This window comes from Cervus elaphus, chromosome 21 (assembly GCF_910594005.1).
Source record: "Cervus elaphus chromosome 21, mCerEla1.1, whole genome shotgun sequence".
Classification (NCBI taxonomy): domain Eukaryota; kingdom Metazoa; phylum Chordata; class Mammalia; order Artiodactyla; family Cervidae; genus Cervus; species Cervus elaphus.
This window is the reverse complement of record NC_057835.1, coordinates 70,905,001-70,920,174: the sequence shown is the minus strand read 5'-3', so window position 1 is coordinate 70,920,174 and position 15,174 is coordinate 70,905,001. Positions and strand designations below refer to the sequence as shown.

General features: G+C 36.8%; 1 protein-coding gene across 2 annotated transcripts in view; it reads right to left on the bottom strand.

The window, feature by feature from the left end:
* Positions 1 to 642: 642 nt before the first annotated feature.
* Positions 643 to 15,174, bottom strand: part of VIRMA (vir like m6A methyltransferase associated) — a 63,368-nt gene continuing 48,836 nt past the window's right edge. The window contains exons 17-24 of one of the 2 annotated variants that reach the window (XM_043879195.1): positions 11,237 to 11,369; positions 7,961 to 8,113; positions 7,352 to 7,512; positions 6,361 to 6,457; positions 5,103 to 5,269; positions 4,317 to 4,648; positions 1,895 to 2,038; positions 643 to 983 (exon numbers count right to left, since the gene is read on the bottom strand). In XM_043879195.1, coding sequence (XP_043735130.1) covers positions 829 to 983; positions 1,895 to 2,038; positions 4,317 to 4,648; positions 5,103 to 5,269; positions 6,361 to 6,457; positions 7,352 to 7,512; positions 7,961 to 8,113; positions 11,237 to 11,369 — 1,342 coding nt within the window. In that variant the 3' untranslated portion in view covers positions 643 to 828. The remainder of the gene's footprint in view (positions 984 to 1,894; positions 2,039 to 4,316; positions 4,649 to 5,102; positions 5,270 to 6,360; positions 6,458 to 7,351; positions 7,513 to 7,960; positions 8,114 to 11,236; positions 11,370 to 15,174) is intronic. The other variant, XM_043879196.1, reaches the window with a different exon arrangement.

Below are 15,174 nucleotides of genomic sequence, written 5' to 3'. Positions count from 1 at the left end.
ATAAAATAGTATAAGTAGATATAAAGCTAAAACACAAAGCACGTACGTATTTCTATCTAGCATAAAGGAGAATGTCATGTTTCTTTCTGTACAGCCAAAAGGTTTCCAAAACTATGCACTTGGTTACCCTAGTAAATTAATACCTGTGCCACAGGACATTTTAAATTTCTGAGTAGAACACAGCTGCTGGACACAACACAAAACGCTAGCTCGAGGTAGTTTACATCTTCAATACTAGACAGCATCCTTTCCACGACAGGATGTCTTTGCAAAACTGGATTTTCAGCAGTTGAGGTAAGTAGTATACAAAAAGCACAGTGGAACAGAGTACTGGCAGTGTTTAAGCTGATTCTAAAGTTTGTGAAACTGTTTAGCAACCACAATTACTTGTGGTCAGGACATAAATTCTTAGTGTTTGGACCTAACAGCTTAATAAATGGAATTATCAGACATTTCTTTTGGCCGAGGTATACTGTAAAACAACTAAAACAGTAAAGGGCACCATAAGCTGAGAAAGTATTGAGGACGTCTGTGGTACAGGCAAGATATACACTAAAACAAAACTGTCATTTCACTGTTCATTGTCAACCTAGGAAATTTTCTAAACAGTCATTTAAGAAGAGGAAAAAATATATACAAACATACATACAAAGTTTCGATTTTTATTGAAATCTTGTGTTAGGTATCAAACAAAATTTGCTTTCTTCAGATAAAAATATTCTCTCCGGTGTATCCAGATAACTGCTAAGCCTAAATTGGTCCTCCAATGTCTTGTTTTTACTGTCCTCATGAAATGTTCATATGCACTGAGGATGTTCCCAAGAACACTCATCGCGTAAAGGACCGTACGTGGCGGCCTCTGCCACTGCCTCCACTGACAAACTTTCCTCTTGAGCCTCCACTGCCACTGTTTGCACTTGCCCAGGAAGGCCCGAGCCCCCCACGACCTCTGGAAGCACGGTCACGAGGACTTGGGCGGTAGCCTATAAAAGAAAGAACATGATTTTCAGTCGCAACATCCTTCCCTTTCCCATTATGTAAATACATTGAACCTGTGATACCAAGCTCAAACCAAGACAGGGACTACTGCCTGCCCCTTTTAATATTCAAGTGCACGTTCTGTGAATGTGCTGAAGACCACTTTAAATAGTTCAACTGTCTAAACATAAGAACTACATCTCAAATAGAGCTATTATTTTAAAAATGTGTATTTGGGACTTCCCTGGCAGTCCAGTGGTTAACAATCTGTGCTTCCACTGCACAGGTAGGGGAATTAAGATCTCCCATGCCTTATGGTGCAGTCAAAAAAAGAAAAAAAAAAAAAAATGTGCATTTGAAACCAAAAGCTACATCTGACCAGAGAATTTCAGACTTGATGTAGGAATGTTTTAGAGGGGGAAAAAAGGTTATATACTTACGTACATAAGACAATCCTGCAACAGAAAAGAAGATAGTTGACCCTTGAACAACTCGAGGGTTAATCCAATATAATTTATGTTGGCCCTCATATCCAGAGATTCCTCTGCATCCTTATTTTAAACCATGAACCATATTTATTGCTAAAAAAAAATCTACCTATAAAAATAGACAACCCTTGCAGTTCAAACCTGCCGTTGCTCAAGAATCAAACTGTATACTCCATGAAGATATCTCAGTTTAGTCAACATGAAACCACTGATTATATACACAGTTCAGAATCTAAAATTTTGAGAATTTATACAGAACATGTACACTGGGCACTCATTCACAGACATAAAATTACATAGGCTTTAGAATTATATGCCTACATTCTAAAATATTCCCTCCCAGAATGAGAATATATGACATTCAACAATCTGAAAAGGATGATTCACCTCCCTCCTCCTCAGCAACAGCAAGAAGGAAGAATGTGTACCTGTAGAACTAAGTGGTCGTAATGGTGGAAGAGGACCCCTGTTAAAATTGCTCTGGCCTCCACGACTTTCATTGTAAGTTCCTCGAGGAGTATTCTGAGCACTCCAACTGGAGCCTCTTGTTCCCTCCCGACGACTGTAGTTTCCTAGACATGGACAACACGATCAAAATGTACTTGTACCACAATTCTTCAACTGGATTAAGGAAGATATGACACGTTTTTCTTAATTTTCAAAAGCAATGGAAGAGAAACTATGGAATTTCGTACATGAAACACAGGTAAGAGTGGCAGCACCATATACAGTCAGAAGCAGAGGCTCTGGAACCAGACTGCCAAGGTTCAAATCCTCGTTCTGCCCGTGTGTGTGGCCTGCCTATTTTGTGTGTCCTGGTCAGCTAACTGACAAGTTTTCTCTTCTGCTAACTGAGGGAACTAAAAGAGTCTGCCTCATGAGGCTGATGAGAGTATACTACGTCAAGTGTTTAAAACAGTTCCTAACACAGTTATGTGTTTACTATTACTGTAAGTATCTATTCTCTTTGGCTCTCACTCTCTCAACTCAAAAACATGAACACCTGTCACCAATCCACTAGTAAAATATAAAGTTTATATTTTAGAAATTCAGCTTCTAAAATCTTGAAACTTTGAAAATACATTAAATATAACATTAGGAAGGAAGGAGATAAAAGAATCAATGGTGAACTACACAGAACAATCTTAAGGAAACTGTTGATAAGGATAACTGTGAAAATACTGTATGGATATTATTCAGAAAGGATAAACACAATTCTCAATGCAAATAGGAAAAGTTAGGCAAGACTTTTTTAAGCTCAACAGTAATTATGTAATTAATCAAAAGTTAACTTAAAAAAATATTTTTTCACAGAAAACAACAAAATTCTCTAAAGCAATTATCCTTCAATTAAAAAATAAATAAATTTTTTAAAGAAGATATTTTTCCTAACCAATAAAGTACTTTGCAAATGGTACCACTGGTCTAGAGCTAGCTTAATTTTAGTAACAGAAAAATACTTTATTTGAATCACTTCCATTTAAATAACTTCTATTCAATATTCTAATACTAGAAGAACTCATTAGAAAACATTTATTAAGTAGTTATCTTTAGCTTAGTCTCCAAAATTTACAGCTTATGACACTTAAGAGCATCAAAACAATCCACTCAAAAAATGGGCAGAAGACCTGAATAGACATTTCTCCAAAGAGGACATACAGATGTCTGACAGGCATGGAGAAAGATGGTCAGCATCACTAGTTATTAGAGAAATGAAAATCAAAACTACAATGAGGTATCACCTCACACCAGTCAGAATGGCTGTCATCAAAAAATCCACAAACAACAAATGCTGGAGGGGGTGTGAAGAGAAGGGAACCCTCCTGCACAGTTGGCAGAATGTAAATTGGTACAGCCACTGTAGAGAACAGCATGGAGGTTCCTTAAAAAATTGAAAACAGAGCTACCATATGACCCTGCAACGCCATTCCTGGGCATTTAACTGGAGAAAAACATGATCTGAAAGGACACATGCACCCCAGTGTTCACTGCAGCACTGTTGACAATAGTCAAGACACGGAAGCAACCTAAATGTCCATCAACAGAGGACTGGATAAAGATGCGGTATGTATGTGTGTATGTATGTGTGTGAATGCTAAGTCACTTCCGATTCTTTACGACCCTATGGACTGCAGCCCTCCAGGCTTCTCTGCCCATGGAATTTTCTAGGCAAGAATACTGGAGTGGGTTGCCATTTCCTATTCCAAGGGATCTTTCTAACCCAGGGATTGAATCCATGTCTCCTATATCTTCTGCATCGGCAGGCGGGTCTTTATCACTAGCGCCACCTGGGAAGCCCATACACACACACACACATACATATATACACATATATACATATACACATGGTGTGTACACACACACATATATATACACATACGCACACAATGGAATATTACTGCCATTAGAAGGAGTGAGATAATGCCATCTGCAGCAACATGGATGGAATTAGAGTGTCATACTGAGTGAAGTAAGTCAGACAGAGGAGGAGAAATATCATATGACAGCCCTTATATGTGGAATCTAACAAGAAATGATACAAACGAACTTACTTACAAAATAGGAGACTCAGAAAACCAACTTACGGTGGCCAGGGGGAAGGGACAGTTAGGGACTTTGGGAAGGTCATGTACACACTGCTATGTGTAAAATGGATAACCAACAAAGACTTTTTATATAGCACTCTCCTCAAAGTCACATGCCAGCCTGGAGGGGAGAGGGCTTTGGGGGAGGATGGACACATGTATGTGGATGGCTGAGTCCCTCTGCTGCTCACCTGAAACTACCAAAACATGGGTAAATGGCCAACACAAAATAAAAAATTCAAAGTTAAAAAAAAAAAGTAGTTACCTTTTGAAGCAGGTGGTGTGAAAAACCTATTCTGACTGTGAAAAGCACCCCGTCCTCCCCGATTGCCTGAAAATCCACCACGCGAAGAGATCTTCTGCGACACTTTGAGTGGCCGTTTTGGTGGTGGTATTCCATCTTGAGGGACCACTTCTTTACTTTCAGCTGCAACAAAGTCATCCACATGCATAGATGGTGGTCTGCTTGTGTTCTGTTTTCTCTGACGAAAAATATCATGGGGTCGTATACCCTGTCCAAATCCTCCCCTGCCCCTTCCTCTTGGTGGTGGCACAACATGAGCTCGCTTGGCAGGTTCAATGTATTCAGATTTTCCACTATTAAAACAAAAACATTCCATGAACACCTCTCTTTTACACATTTCCAGCAAAAACATAAGTCAATCTTTGTAATACTGAAAACTGCGTTATCAATTATTTCTTATCCTAAATATGTTAAATTTGCAAATATCCCTACCACCTTCCAGGGAAACACACACAAAAAAGAGCTAAGAATGGTACTCAATGTTCTACTGACATGACTAACAATTTTTAAAAAATAACCCAGCTTGCTCTTTTTCAAACCTCCTAAACTTTCATAAAGTACAACAATGTAACAAACGGACCAGTGTCCTGGCCAAATTATTATCTTCTTAAAAAATTCAAGACGATATTTATGACTCAAATACTACATCAGCGTCCTTTTTCCTTTAATAGTCACGTGTTTTAAATTACACTAAAATAACTCACCTTACTTGACCCTACTCAAGATCTGCAGCAAAGTGTATTTTACCTTGAAGTTATAAAGGTCTCGTGCTTGTGCTTCCCAAGTTTGAATCCTTTAGTCGTCTTGGTTCTTCCGGGAGATGACGGCTCGGACAGAAAGGAGCGCTCTAACTCTGAGTGTAAGTCAAAGTCACTACAACATTTTTCAGAGAGCTCAATTAAGTCAACCTTAACCTGCAGTCATAAAACAAAACAAAAAGAAAAATATACCTTAAATGCAGCTATTCATGCAGCATTATACTTTAAATGTAACTATTAATGTAACTTTTGAATATAGCAATTCCAATTTTCTATAAACTATATTTGATTCTCATAAGAAATTACAGGTCAGCCTCTTTCCTTCCTCTTTTCAAAAAGCAACATCACTGGTAGTTTAAAAAAAAAAAAGTCTTAGCAATTCAGCTACTTTTATTTCAGGGGTTGGAGGTGGGAAGTTAGCATTCTTACTCAAAGAAGGGCTATGAGTCTGAGATCTTTGCTGCCTGACAATGAACTTAGGGTTTCTCTAAATAAATTAACAATGGAGTATCTCCGGAACTTTTCCAAAAGAATCTGAAAATAACATACTCCACAAGCCTTGTACAGTCACTGTGTTATAAAAGGATTCTGTACCAAGGATCTCCAAGTTTTATGAATTTAATGAGGTGCCAACCAAACAAAGTCAACTTTCAGAGGAATGAAAATTATGTTTACTTAGGTTTTATCCAAATTAATTAAAACTAAAAGATCAAAGATGTGGCTGCCATCATCCTTCCTAATACATCTATGAGAAGCATAAAGCAGGCTCCATTAAAATCTTTAATTATACTTTTACCTATTCAGTATTAAGTTAAATAATGTCAATTCCCGTTCACACTATAATTACTTTAGCAAATGTCTTTTTTACATTTCCCCAAAGAGCAGATACTACAACCTATTTCTTTCCTTAAACCCAAATAAAGAAATCAATTATAATTTCGTCAGATACTATTCTATGTCTACAAATATAAGAAACCAAAGTGCTTCACAGTACTTATGCAAAAACATGGTTTTCCCCTCATTCTCAAATGTACAGATCATTAATTAGAAAGGCAAAATCAGTAGCATAAAAAAAAATAGTCCTGGACACCATTAAATGGGCAACTGACATAAAAATAGTGCAGTGTGGTCCTGAGACAGACTTTTGACAGCCATATAATACGTCATCTATTTTAGTTCTAACAACATGCAAAGAAACAAAAATCAACAACTTTTTCCTAAATATTTAGTAATAAAATTACTTATACCAAATCCAGATCTGTGTCAATTTCCTCAGCCTGAAATGGAGTGAACCACATAGATTTCAACTGATCATCCATGACATCAGCTAGCACATAAGCAGTTCTAGAACAGAAAAAGTATTTCTTAAAAAGCAGAATTCCAATATCAGGTATTTTGGCTTAACTTCTAAGTAAAACCTGTGAGCAACAGAATTAAAAATATTACCCTCTAAAATATTAGCAAAATTAGCACTTTTAAAAAGACTCCTTCAAAAAACTACTTAAGAATTAAGTATCCTTAAAAACTAGCAACTTGGGAATTAATCTTTCTGTAACAAATTTTGATTTTTCAATAAAATAAAACAGAGCCCTAGCTTTCTTTCCAAAAAGCCAAATTTATAACACTGTACCAATGTGCAATTTTTCTAAATTTAGAGAATAATTTCACCACATTAAACACTCATTATCTCTAGAACGACAGTGCTCCAAAGATCAAGAGGCACAGCCTCTAGATCAGGGATCAGTAAACTATGACCCTATTCGGCCAACCTGCTCTTGTATAGCCTGCAACCTAGGAATGGGTTCCACATTTTTAAAGCTTTTTTAAGAAAACCAAAAGAAACAAGCAAAACGCTACAGAAGTGTATGCAACAGAGACTGAACGTGGCCTGCAAAGTCTAGATTTTTTCTTACCCAGCCCTCATGTGTGCTGTGCTGTGCGTGTTCAGTCGTGTCTGATTCTTTGCAACCCCGTGGACCAGAGCCCGCCAGGCTCCTCTGTCCATGGAATTTTCCAGGCAAGAATACTGAAGTGGGTTGCCATTTCCTACTCCAGGGAAATCTTCCTGACCCAGGGGTCAAACTGTGTCTCTAGCATCTCCTGCATTGGCAGGAAGATTCTTTACTACAGCGCCACTTGGGAAGCCCTTACAGAAAATAATTTGCTGGCCTCTTCTAGATCCCAGCCATTTGCATGTTTCCCACTCTCTACTCAACCACAAAACATTGCTTGTTTCACCTGTTGTTAAACAGATTCTGGAGAGATTCTGGAGCTGAAAGTACTGGTTCCACATCCTGGTCACCAAGAGGTAAAGGATCACCTGATGACTCTAGCATCTGCTTAAGTCCAACCACATTGTCCAACAGAGAATCCAAATTGTCATCATCTTTTGAATGCTCCTAGATACAAACAAAAGCAGAGTAAGAGAATGCAGGTAAAACTTGAACATGTATGCCCATAATCTACTGACTCTTTAGTAGAAAAGGTGGTATTCCATTAGTAAGAAATTTGGAACACCATCAAGAAATTAGCAATATTAAACACATTAAAGTAAAATAAATGCCAAAAACACTTGCGATTTTATTTCTAAATAATGGTATCGGGGGCACTCTGCATTCAAACAATAGATCATTCAAAAAGTACTGCCTTCATGTACTCCTTAAAATTCATAATAGCATGGAGGACTTCACTCCAAATCATTAATTCAGAGTATAAACACCCAACTGAGAGTTCACTATTTTTAAAAGTCACTAGGAAAACTTGTACTAGTCAAATTGAGAAGAAAGTATGTCTTAGGAAGGAGCTGTTTTTGTTTCTGGTTTTTTTGTTTTGTTTTTCTTTTTTTACCAAAACAAGCTTCTCTAGTTCAAGGAACAAATTTTCTGGACTTTCTTCTTTGCTTTGTAGAAGCTGTTTTAACTCTGCAGCATTAATACTCATCGTCCGTGCTGAATGAGCTCCCTCTACTTCCATGAGACCACTATCGTCTCCACAACATCCCTGTAAATGTCACACACAAGTTAAATTTGAGAGCAGAGAAATTTGCAAAAATGCTTCCAAAATTTCTCAGATATTTAAAGATTGCGGCAATCTTCCCCTCAGTGTTTTGGTTTTTACATCAGTACAAATGGCTGGTTTTAAGAATTAGTCAGCTCAAAGCAGAAACAAGTTTTTAAGACTCACAAAATAAACAGGTAAACACATTTCTCAACAAAAATATCCAATGACAAACACACTGGCACTTGCAGGAAACAGAATACACTAATTGATACTCAAATTAATAAAAATGCCTGCTATAACAGCTAAAAAAAGCTGAACTTCCTTTTCTGGAGACAAGGCAAACAACTAAAGAAAACAGTAACCATATACCTAAGACTATGTGTTGTCTACAGATATCATACAGAAAGCTATTATTTTCTGCTTTAAAAAATATGGCACATAATAATGTGAATGTGGGAATGGTGAGAAAAAATCCATCAGACAAAGCAAATCTCAGTTCATGACAATAAATCCATCCGTATTGTCACATAGGAAAGAAAACTTAAGTAGTTTCAAATCTTAGAACACAGCCCTGTTTTAAACATCTCAACATCTCAACATGAATAACGGTCCCACCAATTCAGATTTAGGATTTAGTATTTTTAAATTAACAGTAACATTAAAATTTGTTTGTAGCTCCTACCATTTTTCCTATAACTGGACACATTTCAGTGAAAATGAAATGAAAATTATTCTCCACGGATTTCCACTCAAACTGATACTGTGCCTAAAGCATACTTGCTCCTTTCAGTAAACACTAGACTAAGGAGTCATTTACATGGCATTAAGGAAGAGGACATGCAATTTTAACGAGAAATTCAATAAACCATATGTCTACAAGGGTTTTACCTGCTCTGTTTGGAAGTGGTGATAAAGGGTATATTGATGATGGTCTACCTTATACTTTATTATTTTTTAGACGTATGAATTAACAGACTAAATATATTTTATAGAAGTAAGTATATTAATGAGATTACAAATTATCAAGGCATCTATCTGACTTCTTTCCTCACTTAGTTATTCACACCACGTTAAACAGGTGGAACAATACAGATGAATCAAAAAGTATTGTATGTTAAATGTTGGTTGCTCAGTCATGTCCAACTCTTTTGTGACCCCATGGACTACAGCCCGCCAGGCTCCTCTGTCCATGGAAATATGCAGGCAAGAATGGTGGAGTGGGTAGCCATTCCCTTCTCCAGGACATCTTCCTGACCCAGGGACTGAACCCAGGTCTTCCATGTTGCAGGCAGATTCTTTACCATCTGAGCCACCAGGGAAACATTATAATGATTATTATTTTTCAAGGTCAGGAGAAGCAGAAGAAAATAATTTTTTAAAGAGAAAAACTACAAATGAATTAAAGTATTTGGAATAAAATAAAAAAATATTTGGAATGATATAAAGTTCCACCTCTCGCTCCTACCTTGCTTCTTCATTATAAACAGAAATTGTTTGAACAAAATAAAATACGTTTTAAATTCTTATCTACTTGCTATTAAAAACAGCCTTAGAAAAAAAAAAAAAAAAACAGCCTTAGAAAATCTACAGTCAAATTTAGCATAATTTGAAGATTGCTCTCTCTATATATATACATATACATTACTGTGAAAAGTAGCAAAAGAATTTCTAAGGAGATTTTTTAAAATGATAATCTACAAAGTGATTTCAGGAAAATAAAAATTCTATCAAATATGTCATACCACTTCAAATCTTCATAATCATTTGTCAAACGCTTTAGCCATTAAACTACAGAAGACACTATGCAATTACACTAGGAAAAAGCCAGTAAGACATGGTCTCTGACCTAAATGATGTAACACTTGGGTAGTGGAATAGGAAATGGTTAAGCAGGCATATAAATGATCTATAAAAAGAAATCCAGTAACATTATGTGAAGTATACAGAAAGAAAAGTAATATTAAAAGGCTTCACAAATTGGGATGTGTTAAAACAGGCACTATAAATAGATCACAGTTTGACCAAGGAGACAGAGAGACAGAGAAGAACAAACTAACAGAAGCATGGCCAAGGAGACACGTGTGCGTCGAGGAGATTATGGATGGGGCCTCCCAGTAAGAGAGAAGCGGCTGCAGAGGCAGCTTTTTGCCATGCAGTGAACAGTCTTGAATGCCACGCTAAAAAGTCTGGCATTCATTCTACAGACACCAGAAGTTATTGGAGAGTACAGTGATATGATCTGCTGTCTGCTTTAGGAAGTTATAAATTCATACAGAACTATTCAGAATGTACCAAAGAAGTAAATGCTGAGAAGGAAAAACTGGAAAGAAAGTTGATACAGTACTCTACAAGAAAATATCAATAAACAGCTAAGAGTTATACAAAACCTGAACATAAATTCTGGAGTGGGAAAGGACAATAAGTCAAACAAAAAAATTCACTAGAGGGGCTCAAGAGCAGATTTGAGGTGGCAAAAAAAAAAAAGAATCTGTGAATTTGAGCACTGTCAACTGAGATTATCTATTTTAAGGAACAGAAAGAAAAACATGAAGAACCACAAGCACAGCCCCAAAAGATGCTTGTGGAGATACTATCAAGAGTATCAACACACATAATAAAGGGTCTCAGAAGAGGAAGAAAGAGTCCGAAAAAATATCTAAAGAAATGGTGACTGAAAACTTTACAAACTTGATGAAAAACATTAATTTACACTTTCAAGAGGCTCAACAAACTCCAAGTAGAACAAACTTAATCCACTCTTAACACATGATCAAGAGCCAAAAACAAAGCATCTTGAAAGCAGTAAGAGAGGTGACTCAACTAATAAAAGATTAACAAGTGATTTATTGTCAAAAACCATGGAAGCCACAACGCAGTAGGAAAACATATTCAAACAGCTGAAAGAATTAAGAATGATTCCTAATAAATTCTACTCTTAACCATCTATTTTCTTTTATAAATCAAAAACCCATACTTTTAGTGGGGTGAGGACATATTAAAAAAATACGATTTAAGTTCCAAGTTCCAAATAACATCATTCCAAGATATTTCTGAACCCGTGATTTTTTAACATATATATGTTTGTAAATATGAGAAATACCAAATACATATATATACACTTACCATTGTATCAGAATTAAGAATTTGTCTCATAAATTCCAAAAATGAAGAGGCAAGTTCACCTGTGTCTTTACTAAATGTGCTGACCACTCGTTTCAGTAAACTATGCAGAGCATTACTATTTTTCCTTAAAGAACTGCAGATAAAGGAAATAGAGAGGCAATGTGTTAAAATTTGAGCATATAAATCTGGTATGAGAAACGAACCATCTCAGTTCAGACAAAATTTAGTATATTAAAATGTTACATTTCAAGAAATGTAAAAAAGTACTTTGGTTTATCTGTCATACAAACTATATAACAAAGCATTTCTTTTTATAGTTGATATCTCCTTTTAAATAAGACAGACTTCAAAAGGGTTTCCTCATAGCTCCAGCGGTAAGAAATCTGCCTGCAATGCAGGAGACCCAGCTGCAACCCAGGAGACCCAGAAGAGAGGCCTGACGGGCTACGGTTCATGTGGTCGCAGAGCTGGCCACGATAAGCATGCATGTACATGAACTTCAAAAACACAGAAAGAAGAAAAACACCCCAAATAACAAAGCTACAAAACTAAGCAAATAAACTCGAAAGCCTAACTTATATAATAACTACAAAGGCTGATTATGACACTGTAATCTGAGAGAAAGAAATCAAGGGTATAAAGTAGGCATCAGTAAACTTTTTATGTAAAGGGCCTAACAATAAATATTTTAGGCTTTACAGGGTTATACAGAACTCAACCTGCTCTCTATACAAAATAGCAGTCTCAGTCACAACTACTCAATGGCCAGTGTAGTGGGAAAGCATCTGTAGACAGCACATAAATATTGACTATGTTCCGATAAGGGCTGGATTTGGCCTGTGGCTCACAATTTACCAACCTCTTACACAGAGAGATTTTGGTATAAGAAATAATCATGCTATGTGTCCAAAATCATGACAATACATATAGTCCTGCTAAAATTATGGATTTACATAGTTCTTAGTCGATCAAAATAAAATTTCAAGACTTGGGTAAAGCAATACAAAATGGAGAGAGATAGGACTTGTGCTCATGAGAACTTTATAAAACAATGAAATGGGCAAAGCACAACAGACAGGAATGAGGTTAAACACAGAGACAGTACAATCAACTGAAAAAGCTTAAGTTAAAAATTGGATTATACCAATTACTAGCCTCTACTTATAACCTTAAGAGAATGAACTTTATTTAGATGGCCTATCAAAAACAGGGGTCCACTGCACACTTTAGAATGTCTACAATTAAAAAAGTAAACTAGCAATACCAAAATCTGGTATTTTGTCACTCAACTTGTAGCAGTTGTCTATAAGAGGGTGGCACCTAGACTGCCGGGGTGATGGCTTTGCATGGAAATGTGATAGGAGATACATGACAGTCAAAATCCACAGAACTGTACATCATACAACATGGATGATGTTACAAAGAAAGGCGGAAAGTTAGAATCCACCCTCGGATATTGTATGAGAATCAAAGTACTTGTACAGACTCATCTTTTAAAAATACATACATACAATAAATAGATGGAAAAAAAATGTAGATTTTTTTGGTAGATGCATGAGTTAGGACACACATATTTCCCAGCCTTAGTCACTGAGAAAAACCAAAATTAGTGACGTAACTTGAACAACAAAATAAATAACAACACACTGTTCAATTATTATACAACAAAAAAACTTAATGTCCACAAGTCCATATGGATATAAATACCCAAATAAGTAAGTAAATGAGGGAAAAGTGATGAATTCATCCCTACAGATGATAATTAAGTGAAAAAGGAATAAGAAAAATAGGAAATCACTATTAAAACACCATGGGTTTCCCCTGATGGCTCAGCTGGTAAAGAACCCGCCTGCCGAAGGAGGAGACATAGGAGACACCAGCTTGATCCCTGGGTCGGGAAGATCCCCTGGAGAAGGAAATAGCAATCCACTCCAGTATTCTTTCCTGGAAAAATCCATGGACAGAGGAGCCTGGCAGGCTTCAGTCCATGGGGTTGCAAAGAGTCAGATATGACCAAGTGTGCATGCACACACACACACATTAAAACACCACAGTAATAATTGACATGTGCCAAGATTCACTGATGGACAGTAAAATTGAGTGGATGAAAATTTTAAGTAGAAATAGGACATTTACACAGTCTTGAAGTATATTATTCAAAATGTTTAGTATTTAAAAACAGAAAATTAGTAAGTCTGCTGTGCAGAATCCTAGCAGACAGCATCTCAGTTTGGTGACCAAGGTTAGCAATGCATGATATATTTCCTGATATGATGTACTTAGAACATTACTAGAAAAATTGGTAAAATCTAAGCAAGTTCTGTATTTTAGTTAACAGTATTATGTCAAGTTTAGTTTCTAAATTTTGACAAATATTTAATGGTTATTCAAGACATCAACATAAGGACAGGGATAAGGGTAAGTTGGATGAAGGGTATATCTGAGCTCTGTACTATTATTTTGTAATTTTTCTGAAAGTCTAAAATCATCTCAAAAAAAAGTTTTTTTGAGTGAGGCCTGTCTCAGGAGTAGAGGATATAGTGATCTATCTATTTAAAAAGCCAGATCACACTATACCTCTGCTCAAAACCTTATAATGGCTCTTGTGTGTATGTGTGTACGTTAGTCGCTCAGATGTGTCCAACTCTTCATGATCCCATAGCCTGCCAGGTTCCTCTGTCCATGGGATTCCCCAGGCAAGAATACTAGAGTGGGTAGCCATTTCCTTCTTAGGGAATCTTCCTGTACCAGGGATCAAATCTGGGTCCCCGCATTGCAGGTGGATTCTTTACCATCTGAGTCCCCAGGGAAGCCCATAATGGCCCTTATAATTAACTCTAAAGGCCCCTGATGACCTGTCCTTCCCTCACCTACCCACTACCTCTCTGACCCGGGGCCCTGTCATTTTCCAATTTGCTTACTCACTTCAAGAGCAACCACCACGGTCTCCAGGCCATTTCTCAGACAAGTTAGGCATACCATATGCAATTGCTCTCCCCCAGGATATTACCATGTTTCATTCACCTCCCTCAGTTCTTTGTTCAAGGGCCACCCTCTCAGTGAGGACTTCTCTGATTACCTCCTCAAACTTCAAATGACAACTCTCACCCTCACTTCAGCACTCGCTATTCTTTTGCTCTATTTTATGCTGTTCTATAACATGCTGTGTATTTTATTTACATGTTGATCATCTGTCTACTTCTAATAGAATGAGAACATCAAGAAGAGACAGGGATTTTTCTTTTTTTTTTTTATTAAATCTCCAGCACCTAGAGCAGTGTCTGGCCGAGAGAGGAGGGCATTTAACAAATATCTGTGAACTAAATAACTCTAACATTCCTTCATAATGCCTACTATGAACCAGGTTTCTAGGTGCTGGAGGGAGTCCAGTCAAGAAAAGACAGTCCCTGTCCTTGTGCAGATTATATTCTATTGAGGGAGACAACCAAATAAGCAATAAGTCTATATGACATAATGTCAAAATATAAAGGGGTATAAGGAATGGGGACACAAAGGATATGCATTTTAGGCAGGCATTTAGGCAGGAAAAATATTGATACAGATTCCTGAGTGAAGTAAAAAAATAAGTCCTAGAAGAAACTAGGGAAAAAGCATTTTAGTAAAGAAAAAAAAAGGTCTAGAAATAGGAATGAGCCTGATAGGGAGCCAAATTGAGGATAAAAGAGCTATGAGAACAGTCAGAAAAATAAGCAAGAGTTGGACTGTATAAGAGCCCGAGAGATCAATATCGTTTGAATTTTATCTGCAGTTCAACGGAAAGCCAACAGAAGGATTTAAGCAAAGTAACAATGACGCATACACATTTAAATTGTTTTAAATTTAAAAAGATCGATCTGAGCGCTAAGAAAATATTTTTTATGGGGACAATAGTAGAAGTAAGAAGACTGAAGGCTATTGCAACGGGTCATATAAGCAAA